Source organism: Choloepus didactylus, chromosome X (genome assembly GCF_015220235.1).
Source record: "Choloepus didactylus isolate mChoDid1 chromosome X, mChoDid1.pri, whole genome shotgun sequence".
NCBI classification, from domain to species: Eukaryota; Metazoa; Chordata; class Mammalia; order Pilosa; family Megalonychidae; genus Choloepus; species Choloepus didactylus.
In genome coordinates, this window is record NC_051334.1 from 191,469,851 (window position 1) to 191,482,070 (window position 12,220).

Sequence of the window (12,220 nt, forward strand, 5' to 3'; positions counted from 1 at the left end):
AAATAGCTTATCTGTTCTTCTTGGATTATTGTTCCCCCTTCCTTAATTGCTCTCTATTGCTAGTTCCCCTACATTCTACATTATAAACCATTTGTTTTACATTTTTCAAAGTTCACATTAGTGGTAGCATATATTTCTCTTTTTGTGCCTGGCTTATTTCGCTCAGCATTATGTCTTCAAGGTTCATCCATGTTGTCATATGTTTCACGAGATCGTTCCTTCTTACTGCCGCGTAGTATTCCATCGTGTGTATATACCACATTTTATTTATCCACTCATCTGTTGAAGGACATTTGGGTTGTTTCCATCTCTTGGCAATTGTGAATAATGCTGCTATGAACATTGGCGTGCAGATATCTGTTCGTGTCACTGCTTTCCGATCTTCTGGGTATATACCGAGAAGTGCAATCGCTGGATCGAATGGTAACTCTATATCTAGTTTTCTAAGGAACGGCCAGACTGACTTCCAGAGTGGCTGAACCATTATACAGTCCCACCAACAATGAATAAGAGTTCCAATTTCTCCACATCCCCTCCAGCATTTGTAGTTTCCTGTTTGTTTAATGGCAGCCATTCTAATCGGTGTTAGATGGTATCGCATTGTGGTCTGAATTTGCATCTCTCTAATAGCTAGTGAAGCTGAACATTTTTTCATGTGTTTCTTGGCCATTTGTATTTCCTCTTCAGAGAACTGTCTTTTCATATCTTTTGCCCATTTTATAATTGGGCTGTCTGTACTATTGTCATTGAGTTGTAGGATTTCTTTATATATGCAAGATATCAGTCTTTTGTCAGATACATGGTTTCCAAAAATTTTTTCCCATTGAGTTGGCTGCCTCTTTACCTTTTTGAGAAATTCCTTTGAGGTGCAGAAACTTCTAAGCTTGAGGAGTTCCCATTTATCTATTTTTCCTTTTGTTGCTTGTGCTTTGGGTGTAAAGTCTAGGAAGTGGCCGCCTAATACAAGGTCTTGAAGATGTTTTCCTACATTATCTTCTAGGAGTTTTATGGTACTTTCTTTTATATTGAGATCTTTGGTCCATTTTGAGTTAATTTTTGTGTAGGGGGTGAGGTAGGGGTCCTCTTTCATTCTTTTGGATATGGATATCCAACTCTCCCAGCCCCATTTGTTGAAAAGACCATTATGGCTCAGTTCAGTGACTTGGGGGGGCCTTATCAAAGATCAGTCGGCCATAGATCTGAGGGTCTATCTCTGAATTCTCAATTCGATTCCATTGATCTATATGTCTATCTTTGTGCCAGTACCATGCTGTTTTGGCAACTGTGGCTTTATAATAAGCTTCAAAGTCAGGGAGTGTAAGTCCTCCCACTTCGTTTTTCTTTTTTAGAGTGTCTTTAGCAATTCGAGGCATCTTCCCTTTCCAAATAAATTTGATAACTAGCTTTTCCAAGTCTGCAAAGTAGGTTGTTGGAATTTTGATTGGGATTGCATTGAATCTGTAGATGAGTTTGGGTAGAATTGACATCTTAATGACATTTAGTCTTCCTATCCATGAACATGGAATATTTTTCCACCTTTTAAGATCCCCTTCTATTTCTTTTAGTAGAGTTATGTAGTTTTCTTTGTATAGGTCTTTTACATCTTTGGTTAAGTTTATTCCTAGGTACTTGATTTTTTTAGTTGCTATTGAAAATGGTATCTTTTTCTTGAGTGTCTCTTCAGTTTGTTCATTTCTAGCATATAGAAACATTACTGACTTATGTGCATTAATCTTGTATCCTGCTACTTTGCTAAATTTGTTTATTAGCTCTAGTAGCTGTATCGTCGATTTCTCAGGGTTTTCCAGATATAAGATCATATCATCTGCAAACAATGACAGTTTTACTTCTTCTTTTCCAATTTGGATGCCTTTTATTTCTTTGTCTTGCAGGATTGCCCTGGCTAGCACTTCCAGCACTATGTTGAATAACAGTGGTGACAGCGGGCATCCTTGTCTTGTTCCGGATCTTAGAGGGAAGGCTTTCAGTCTCTCACCATTGAGTACTATGCTGGCTGTGGGTTTTTCATATATGCTCTTTATCATGTTGAGGAAGTTTCCTTCAATTCCTACCTTTTGAAGTGTTTTTATCAAAAACGGATGTTGGATTTTGTCAAATGCTTTTTCAGCATCTATTGAGATGATCAATTGATTTTTCCCTTTTGACTTGTTAATGTGTTGTAATACATTGATTGATTTTCTTATGTTGAACCATCCTTGCATGCCTGGAATGAACCCCATTTGGTCATGGTGTATGATTTTTTTAATGTGTCTTTGGATTCGATTTGCAAGTATTTTGTTGAGGATTTTTGCATCTATATTCATTAGGGAGATTGGCCGGTAGTTTTCCTTTTTTGTAGCATCTTTGCCTGGTTTGGGTATTAGATTGATGTTAGCTTCATAAAATGAGTTAGGTAGTGTTCCATTTTCTTCAATGTTTTGAAAGAGTTTGAGTAAGATTGGTGTCAGTTCTTTCTGGAAAGTTTGGTAGAATTCCCCTGTGAAGCCATCTGGCCCTGGGCATTTATTTGTGGGAAGATTTTTGATGACTGATTGGATCTCTTTGCTTGTGATGGGTTGGTTGAGGTCTTCTATTTCTTCTCTGGTCAGTCTAGGTTGTTCATATGTTTCCAGGAAATTGTCCATTTCCTCTACATTATCCAGTTTGTTGCCATACAGTTGTTCATAGTATCCTCTTATAATTTTTTTAATTTCTTCAGGATCTGCAGTTATGTCACCTTTTTCATTCATTATTTTGTTTATATGGGTCTTCTCTCTTTTTGATTTTGTCAGTCTAGCTAGGGGCTTGTCAATCTTGTTGATCTTCTCAAAGAACCAACTTTTGGTGATATTTATCCTCTCTATTTTTTTTTTTTGTTCTCTATGTCATTTATTTCTGCTTTAATCCTTGTTATTTCTTTTCTTGTACTTGGTTTAGGATTGGTTTGCTGTTCATTTTCTAGCTTTTTCAGTTGATCCATTAGTTCTTTGATTTTGGCTCTTTCTTCCTTTTTAATATATGTGTTTAGTGCTATAAATTTCCCCCTTAGCACTGCTTTTGCTGCATCCCATAGGTTTTTGTATGTTGTGTTCTCATTTTCATTCGTCTCTATATATTTAGCAATTTCTCTTGCTATTTCTTCTTTAACCCACTGATTGTTTAGGAGTGTGTTGTTTAACCTCCAGGTATTTGTGAATTTTCTAAGTCTCTGATGGTTATTGACTTCTAATTGTATTCCACTGTGGTCAGAGAATGTGCTTTGAATAATTTCAATCTTTTTAAATTTATTGAGCCTTGTTTTATGTCCCAGCATATGATCTATTCTGGAGAAAGTTCCATGAGCACTAGAAAAGTATGTGTATCCTGGTGATTTGGGATGTAATGTCCTGTATATGTCTGTTAAATCTAATTCATTTATCAGATTGTTTAGGTTTTCAATTTCCTTATTGGTCTTCTGTCTGGTTGATCTATCTATAGGAGAGAGTGATGTGTTGAAGTCTCCCACAATTATTGTGGAAACATCAATTGCTTCCTTTAGTTTTGCCAGTGTTTCTCTCATGTATTTTGTGGCACCTTGATTGGGTGCATAGACATTTATGATTGTTATTTCTTCTTGCTGAATTGCCCCTTTTATTAGTATGTAGTGGCCTTCTTTGTCTCTCAAAACATCCCTGCATTTAAAGTCTATTTTATCTGAGATTAATATTGCTACACCTGCTTTCTTTTGGCTGTAGCTTGCATGAAATATTTTTTTCCATCCTTTCACTTTCAGTTTCTTTGTGTCCCTGTGTCTAAGATGAGTCTCTTGTATGCAACATATTGATGGTTCATTTTTTTTGATCCATTCTGCGAATCTCTATCTTTTAATTGGGGAGTTTAATCCATTTACATTCAACGTTATAACCATGAAGGCATTTCTTGAATCAGCCATCTTATCCTTTGGTTTATGTTTGTCATATTTTTCCCCTCTCTCTATTAATATCATTTATTGTACCCATACCGAATCTCTTTAGTACTGAACCTTTCTCCAAGTCTCTCTGTCCTTTCTTTGTTTCTCTGTCTGTAGGGCTCCCTTTAGTATCTCCAGTAGGGCAGGTCTCTTGTTAGCAAATTCTCTCAGCATTTGTTTGTCCGTGAAAAATTTAAGCTCTCCCTCAAATTTGAAGGAGAGCTTTGCTGGATAAAGTATTCTTGGCTGGAAATTTTTCTCACTGAGAATTTTAAATATATCGTGCCACTGCCTTCTCGCCTCCATGGTGGCTGCTGAGTAGTCACTACTTAGCCTTATGCTGTTTCCTTTATATGTGGTGAATTGCTTTTCTTGCTTTCAGAACTTGCTCCTTCTCTTCTGTGTTTGACAGTGTGACCAGAATATGTCTCGGAGTGGGTTTATTTGGATTTATTCTATTTGGAGTTCGCTGAGCATTTATGATTTGTGTATTTATGTTGTTTAGAAGATTTGGGAAGTTTTCCCCAACAATTTCTTTGAATACTCTTCCTAGACCTTTACCCTTTTCTTCCCCTTCTGGAACACCAATGAGTCTTATATTCAGACGTTTCATATTATCTATCATATCCCTGAGGTCCATTTCGATTTTTTCAATTTTTTTCCCCATTCTTTCTTTTATGCTTTCATTTTCCATTCTGTCATCTTCCAGGTCACTGATTCGTTGTTCAACTTCCTCTAGTCTTGTACTATGAGTTTCCAGAATCTTTTTAATTTGGTCAACAGTTTCTTTAATTTCCATAAGATCATCCATTTTTTTATTTAGTCTTGCAATGTCTTCTTTATGCTCTTCTAGGGTCTTCTTGATATCCTTTGTATCCCGTACTATGGTCTCATTGTTCATCTTTAGTTCTTTGAGTAGCTGCTCTAGGTGCTGTGTCTCTTCTGATCTTTTGATTTGGGTGCTTGGGCTTGGGTTATCCATATCGTCTGGTTTTTTCATATGCTTTATAATTTTCTGTTGTTTTTGGCCTCTTGGCATTTGCTGAACTTGATAGGGTTCTTTTAGGATTTGTAGACCATTTGAAGTCCTTATCTCTAATTTATCAGATCTATAGCTTTGTGGAGTACACTTTCTCTAACTAACCAGCAGGTGGCGTCCACGAGCCACCTGTTCTCCACAAGCCAGTTCTCCCCTGCTTAGCCTTTTTGATGAGTGGGGGAGTGAGTCTTGTGGGGTCCAATTGGTGTACCAAGCTTGCGTGTGTAGTTGGTATTGCCTGCCCTGTATATGGGGCGTGTTTCTGGGCAGTCAGGGAGCGGGGGTGGCTCTAACAATCAAATCTCCCTGGTGATCCTAGAGTTTTAAAGCTGCTTCAATAGTCTAATCCTTCAGTTCAGTCCTGCCACAGTTTGTCTCTGCCACTGACCCACAAGTCCTTGGTATTGGCGTATGGCTCCTGAGACTTGCAAGTGGGTCCCTCTTCCAGGCCGTGCACCCCGGGTCCTCTGTTGAGGGATGACTGTGCTATGTCACAGGTGAGTGCCGTCCCCCCAGGGCAGTTCTGGGCTGCTGGGCTGTGTAGGGAGGCTCCCAGTCTGCTGAAATGATGGCTGAATGGGGCTTTGTTAATTCACACTGCTCCACCTTCCCAACTCTGGGACAATCAGCTGAGAGTCCAGGGAAGGCTAATGTCCACGCCCAGTTTTGTGGTGTGTGCCTGTTATTTGAAGCACTTCCGTCACACTGGGTTGTCTGGGGCAGCTCTGGGCTATGGGGCTGGCGATGGGCAGGAGTGTTTCCTGTCCACCAGGATGATGGCTGTGAGCGGACACCCCCCCTTTTCTTGGGAAGTTGTGGTGTTTAGTGAATTTTCTCAGCCACTGGATTATTGCGTTTTGTCTCAGAGCTCTCCTAGTTCTGCTCTTGACTTGACCTGCCCAAATAGCAAGTCTTTGAAGCTTTCTGTATTGTGCTTCTTAGAGTAATTGTTTTAGAAAAAGAAAAAAGGATTAAAAAAAAAAAAAAAAAAAAGGGCCCTCCTCAGAGATCTAATGGGTTATTGAAATGCTAAGAGACAAAGCAACCAGGGCCATTAAGGAAAGGTCCACAGGGCAGAGAGATCAGCTTTCCTTCGGGATTTGCATATGCGCCTCAGGGCCCTTCCCCTTTCTCTGTTCACCAGAACTCCAAAAATCCTCCGCTTTTATTTTGGAGTTTTTCGTGTTGTTTTTTTTCTATGCCTGTCTCCTCTCTGCTGGGCTGGCTGCTCTCAGATTCTCTGGTGTCTGGTCTCAGTCTATCTATGGTTTGGTTAGAGTTTGGATCAGTAGATTGTGTTTCCGATAAGGGCTGCCACTGCAGTTCTCCCTTCTCCTTCCTGGAGCTGACAGCCCCTCCTCCCCCGGGACTGAGCCTGGCAGGGAGGGGCGCGGGTCCCCTGGCTGCAAAAACTTACAGATTTCGCTGATCTCAGCAGTTCCACGTTTTCATGAGTGTTGTATGAAGTATGCCCAAAGTCAGATTGCTCTGTGGTGTCCAGTCCACGCAGTTCCTGGCTTTCTACCTACTTTCCTGGAGGAGTAACTAAAACATACAGCTCACCAGTCCGCCATCTTGCCCCGCCTCCTGTATTTCTAATCCAAACATAAACTCAGGAGATTGGTTTTTAGAAACCACAAGTGCCTGAGGCTACGAAAAGGAGTCTTGGGTTCTAATCCTGACCCTTCCATTGACTCCTTGGGCAAATCCAGGCAATCAGTCTCATTCCCTGAAGGCCTCATTTCCTCATGTAGAGAATGAAGGACTTAGACTGGTCTGGGGCCGGCAAACTTCAGCCCAAGTCAGTTTTTATATGGTCCTTGAGCTAAGAACTATTTTTATATTTTTGAAAAGAAGAATATGCAGGAGAGATTCCATGCAGTCCACAAAGCCTAAAATCTTTACTATCTGGCCCTTTAAAGAAAAAGTTTACCAATCCCTGGACTAGATCGATGGTTCACAGTCACCGGAGAAGCTTTAAGGAAGCCCAACCTTCTGAGACTATCTCACAGCAGGAGTTGGGTCATAACCCAAAGATCGACATTGAAAAACAAGTCTCCCAAGTTATCCTGATGCATATCTAGGTTTGAGAACCACTGTAGCAGATGAACTTCACAGCCCCTTCCAGCTCTTTCTAGGATTGGGCAATACTCTATAGATCACAGTCTTCTGATACCCAATACCTGGAAAGCAGGTTTTCTTGCCAGAAGATTTATTCTGGTGTCTATGAAATGATTAGTTCACTCTACTTGGATCCCACCATTTGTTGTGTCATCTTACCTAAGTTCTCTAATTCTTCTGATCCTCAAGGCTCCCCATCTATAAAATGGGGATGCCAACATCCACCTCAGAGTGGCGTTTGGACCAATACAGATGCTCAACAAATGGTTACTATTATAACTGATTAAATTTTATTATCATTAAATCTCTGGTTCTCCCCATCCCCAAACAAAATGTTACGCCATTATCTCTTAAATTATCAAAGCAAAAGTTTTAAAGGTTCCAGTTAAGCAGACTTGAACAAAAGCTAAGAAGTTCTACGACATTTTATCTATAAAGTTTTCTTCCTAGTCAGTCAAGCTAACAAACTGACCAGTTCCTTGACTCCTTGTTGACACTTGGTGACAACAGCAGACAACTATTTCCCTAGGCAATTTTGGAAAGCTCGATCATGAGGGAAACAACCATTTCAGGACCTTAGCTGAGCAAGGGGCTTTGATTTTTTTGTAAAACCACACTAACTTTCTATGATTATTCAACATTAATATGCCCTTTTCTTTGGGTAAGGAAGTATCGAATCTCTTACTTTACAAGTAATATCTAGACCATAGGAATTTTCTCCTCTACTTGTCGCGCCTCCCATTTTTTCAATTCTTGAAATCACACCAAGAGGAACATCAAGTATTAGAGCAGAATCCTGTAATGGACAAAAATACAGAAGTCAGTATTTCTATCAGTATAATTAAAATGTCAAAAACATATGTAAAAAAATCAACCATATGATTTTCAGAGGGAGTTTCACCTTCTCCCTTTACCATTTTATGAACAAAAATATGACAGAGATCACACATGAATTAGCAGTCATTAAAGTAGTCTAGTATGCAATCAAAATGCATCCCCAAACCTCTTCCATTCCTCACTGCCTACAGAATACAGACCAAACTCCTAGGAACACAATCCAAGGGCCCCTGTCGTGTTGTTTCCCACATTCCAGCCACAGGGAACTCCTTCACCTTCTTCAAGCATTTTGTCTATAATCAGGCCTATGTGCTTTGGGAAAAGTGTTCCCTTTGCCAGGAAATTTCTCTGTCCCAACTACCAAACTACTCCCCTCGGCTTAAGGGTGGGCTCAGCAAGCATCTCCACTGAGGAAGCCTCGCTTCTCAACCAGATCAGGCAGAATTAACTACTTCCTCCTCGGAGTCCCACAGCATTTGATTCGGACTGCTCTTATATCACTTGCTTCATTTCCATGTTTGTATTGCCCCACTGGAAACCAAGCCTCTGGAAGCAGCACCTGTCTTAGTCACCGGTGCACTGCCAAGGCACACAGGGCCTTACGCAGAGCAGTGCTTCTCTGACGTTTGTTATTCAACACTAGGTGCAAGTGGTCCACAAGATGGCCAGTATGATGGAATTGTGTTAGCGATATTGTGACAAGATAACAACAGCAGTTGCCACGTACAGAACACGTCAACTGTGCCGATGACTGCAACAGGGGCTTTGCATGCATCATCTCATTTTATCCTCACGACCATTCCAGGATGACATTATCCCTGGTTCCTGACGTGGCAACCAAGGCATTACAAAGTTTCAGTAATCAGCTTAGTAAATATGGGGCAGGGTTGTGTTTCAAGCCAATGTCTGGGAACACACATCAAAAGAGCCATAAAAACGTTCCTACCCTTTGACCAAATAATTTCGTTCCTAAGAATTTATGGCTATTGTTCAACACAAGGAGAAAAGCTATATGCATGAAGATGCTCTATGGAGCCAGCATTGGACATCAGGGTGGAGAAAATTTTTGTTAGTCAACTTGATGGAATAAGCGTGCAGCTATTACAATAACTATGGTACCTGGAAAAATAAATTTAAGTGGAAAAAAGCAGCATAAAAAATACACTGCGACTACGATAATGTAAAATATTCATATGGACAAACAAGGAGGACTAAACATATTTTTTAATCCAAAATTTTCTGTAATGCTATGTTAGACAACTTTGACAATAAAGAAAAGAAAAAGGTGTTCGTTGATTTTTTGTTCCTTAAAAAAAGGTCCTTTCAGGGGGATACAAAAAGCAGCGTATCTTTTACTTTAAACCCTTCTCCTTAAAATACAATACAAAAACTAAGAATTTCATAAAATTTAAATTTAGTTCATGGGTTGTCTAGAAACTCAAAAAGTGTAAGACTCAGCAACAAAAACGAATGAACCAGTGAAAGAAGCCAGTCTTAAAAGGTCAATATTGTGTGCTTCCATTTACACAACATTCTTGAAATGACAAAACGGTAGAGATGGAGAACAGAGAAGTGGGTGCCTGAAGTGGAGGGGAAGGTGGGGTGACTATAAAGGAGCATAAGGGAGTTCTTTTCTTATAAGTTAAGTATGATTATCATGGTGCTGAGGAAAGAGCACAAGCTCTCGAGTTAGACAAAACTAGTCTGAGTTTTGACACTCATTAGCTGGATGACTTTGGCAACTTCCTATGTCTCTCAGTTACCTGTAAAGTAGGGAGGGATTAGAGATACTAGATTTAAAGGGCCCAGCTTGGTGCCTGGCCAATGGGAGCTACAAACAATGCACATTATTAATTATTATTATGGCAAAGAATAGCTTGGTATTTGGAAAGCATATCTGTGCTCTGCCAATATAGCATATCAGGGCAGGCATCTGACGGGTCTTTGTATCTGGAGGGGGGCATTTTTTAGCTGTTCTCATGGGGTGAGACACCTCAGTATGTGTACATATATAGCTGCATATCGTCACGTATTTTACTTCTCATGACATTCCAGTTATTAAAAACATACTAATCAAGCAGTCTCAGTTATTATGCTTAGATTATATTGAGATTTACGAGGGTCCGTGAAAGTCCAACTGTGTTCCTTAATGTCAAACTTAGACCTAAAATACACAGACTATATACTAAATAAAAATATGATATTCTAATATCAACATGGAAGCAAGAATGCAAAAAAAAAAAAAAAGAAGCAGAAAGATTAAAAGTGAGATGAGACCTGGCTGCTCTTTGCCCCTGTACACAGGAAATTCTATAGCTCTGACCGCCTTGAGCCAGCACCAAACAGAAACTGGAGCAGTGAGGAGAAGCAGACCTGACCAACAGCGCCCACTGTCTAATGAGGCTACTTGCCATGTCTGATGACAAGTTCAAGATCAGATACCTCAGCAGGGCAAATGGGAAGATCCAGGAATAGGAAAATTAGCTTAACTCTCTGGAAACCTGAGTCTTCACTATCTAAATGTCATTAAGTATGTAAAGATTCTAAAAGGTCCCTTCTAATTCAAAATTCCATGCCTCCATACCTCTAAGCATCTAAAAGAATTAAGAAATAAATATGGCTAAGGAGCTTAAAAAAGAAAAAGGCACCCACTGTCTCTCTAGTTAGTGTCCACTACATAGCAGAAACTGTACCAGGCACTAGGGAGCCACAAAGATAAGCAGGATGCATGGCTCAGGGCCCAACTTGGGAGACAAGACATATGAACCCAAAGGAGCACGATGCCACGATGCCAGGTCAAAAGTGCCAAGGGCTGTAAGAAAGTCCAGACAGAGTAGGATGGGAGGGCAGAGGCGGGCCAAATGATTTCTTATTGATCTGATCACATGAAGGCTCTACGGCAATGCCGATGTTGAAGATGAGCCTGAAAAGATGCAGTAAGAACATCCTGCGACAGGCCTTCCAAAAAACAGTAACAGCGGCAAGTGACATCCAATACATACGTGTAGGAAAGCACGGTGAATTTTATAAAAAGCAACAAGTCAGTCCGGTTTTAACTGGGCTGGCAGGGGAACTGCCTGGAGACACCCAGCTAAAACATGGTGATGGGGAACCACAAAATGCTTTTTGAGAAGGGGAATGTCGTGATCAGAATGGGCAGCACTGAGGAGTATGGACACATAGGAATCTCGGAAGCTCGTGTTTTTAGTGCAGCGAGAGGTTATAAGGATCTGAAAGTGCAGAGTAACCAAGGCAGAAAGCACAGGAGACGGGTATAAGATTCTGATTAGCTACCATGTAAGAATCAAAGACATCTTGGATTTAGGCCCAGGTATCTGGGACAATGGTGGCACCACCAAGACATGTGAGGAACATAGAAGGGGGTTTTAGAGAAAGGTAACATTGTCAACTTCAGACCTACTGAAATACACAACTGGAAGAGGTCTCAAAGGCACCTCAAACTCAAAATGTCTAGAACTAAATGATGATTTTTCTGTCTCCAAATGATGTCCACCTCCAAGGTTTCCTGTCTCAGTGGCTGACACTCTATCCTCCTGGTTACACTGGCTAGAAACCTAGGAGCTGTCCTTGACATCGCTTTCTCCAGATGAAGAGAAGGCAACCTTAACCCAATCTCCCATGTCTACCTCTTAAGTCCATCTGAAATCTATCAACCCCTCTCCAACTCTACCAGCAACTTCTCTGACCCACTGCAATAGCCTAAGTGGTTTCTCTGCATCCACTATTGCTGCCTTTAAAATCTGGCCCTGTGTGGCACCCAGGGTGATCTTTCAGAATAGCAAATCTGATGGCATCCTTCCTCTGCTTAAACCACTTCAAAAGAAGTTTCTCGTTGCTGAAATCTAAAATCCCAAATCCTTACCAGGGTCTAGTAAGTCTTGGTCATCTAGCCACCACCTACCTACCTCTCCTGCGTCCCCCCTTGTTTCTGCTCTTCCTTGGTTCCCACCTCACATCTGGGTAATTCCTACTCTTTCTTCAGACCACAGATCAAGCCACATTTTCTCAGGACAATCTCCCAGCCTCCTCAAACGACTGAACTCCTGTACCACTCCTGTGCTGGAGCCATCGCAGCTTGTTATATTATCTTTTGGTGGGATTATTTGATTAATGGCTGCTGATCCCATCAGAAGTGTAAGCCTCAGGAGGGAGAAGCCATGTCTGCTGGGCTCAACACTACAACCTAGTGCCCAGCACATGGCCTGACACATACCAGGGTCTCAAATACTCAGTGAATAAAGAATGAGATATTG

At 40.7% G+C, this 12,220-nt stretch overlaps 1 protein-coding gene across 6 annotated transcripts in view; it reads right to left on the reverse strand.

Moving 5' to 3' along the window:
* The window catches only part of MTM1 (myotubularin 1), a 141,141-nt gene that overhangs the window by 89,330 nt on the left and 39,591 nt on the right, over positions 1-12,220 (reverse strand). For all 6 annotated transcript variants that reach the window (XM_037821233.1, XM_037821227.1, XM_037821230.1 and 3 more), the window contains one exon: positions 7,795-7,905. In XM_037821233.1, coding sequence (XP_037677161.1) covers positions 7,795-7,905 — 111 coding nt within the window. The remainder of the gene's footprint in view (positions 1-7,794; positions 7,906-12,220) is intronic.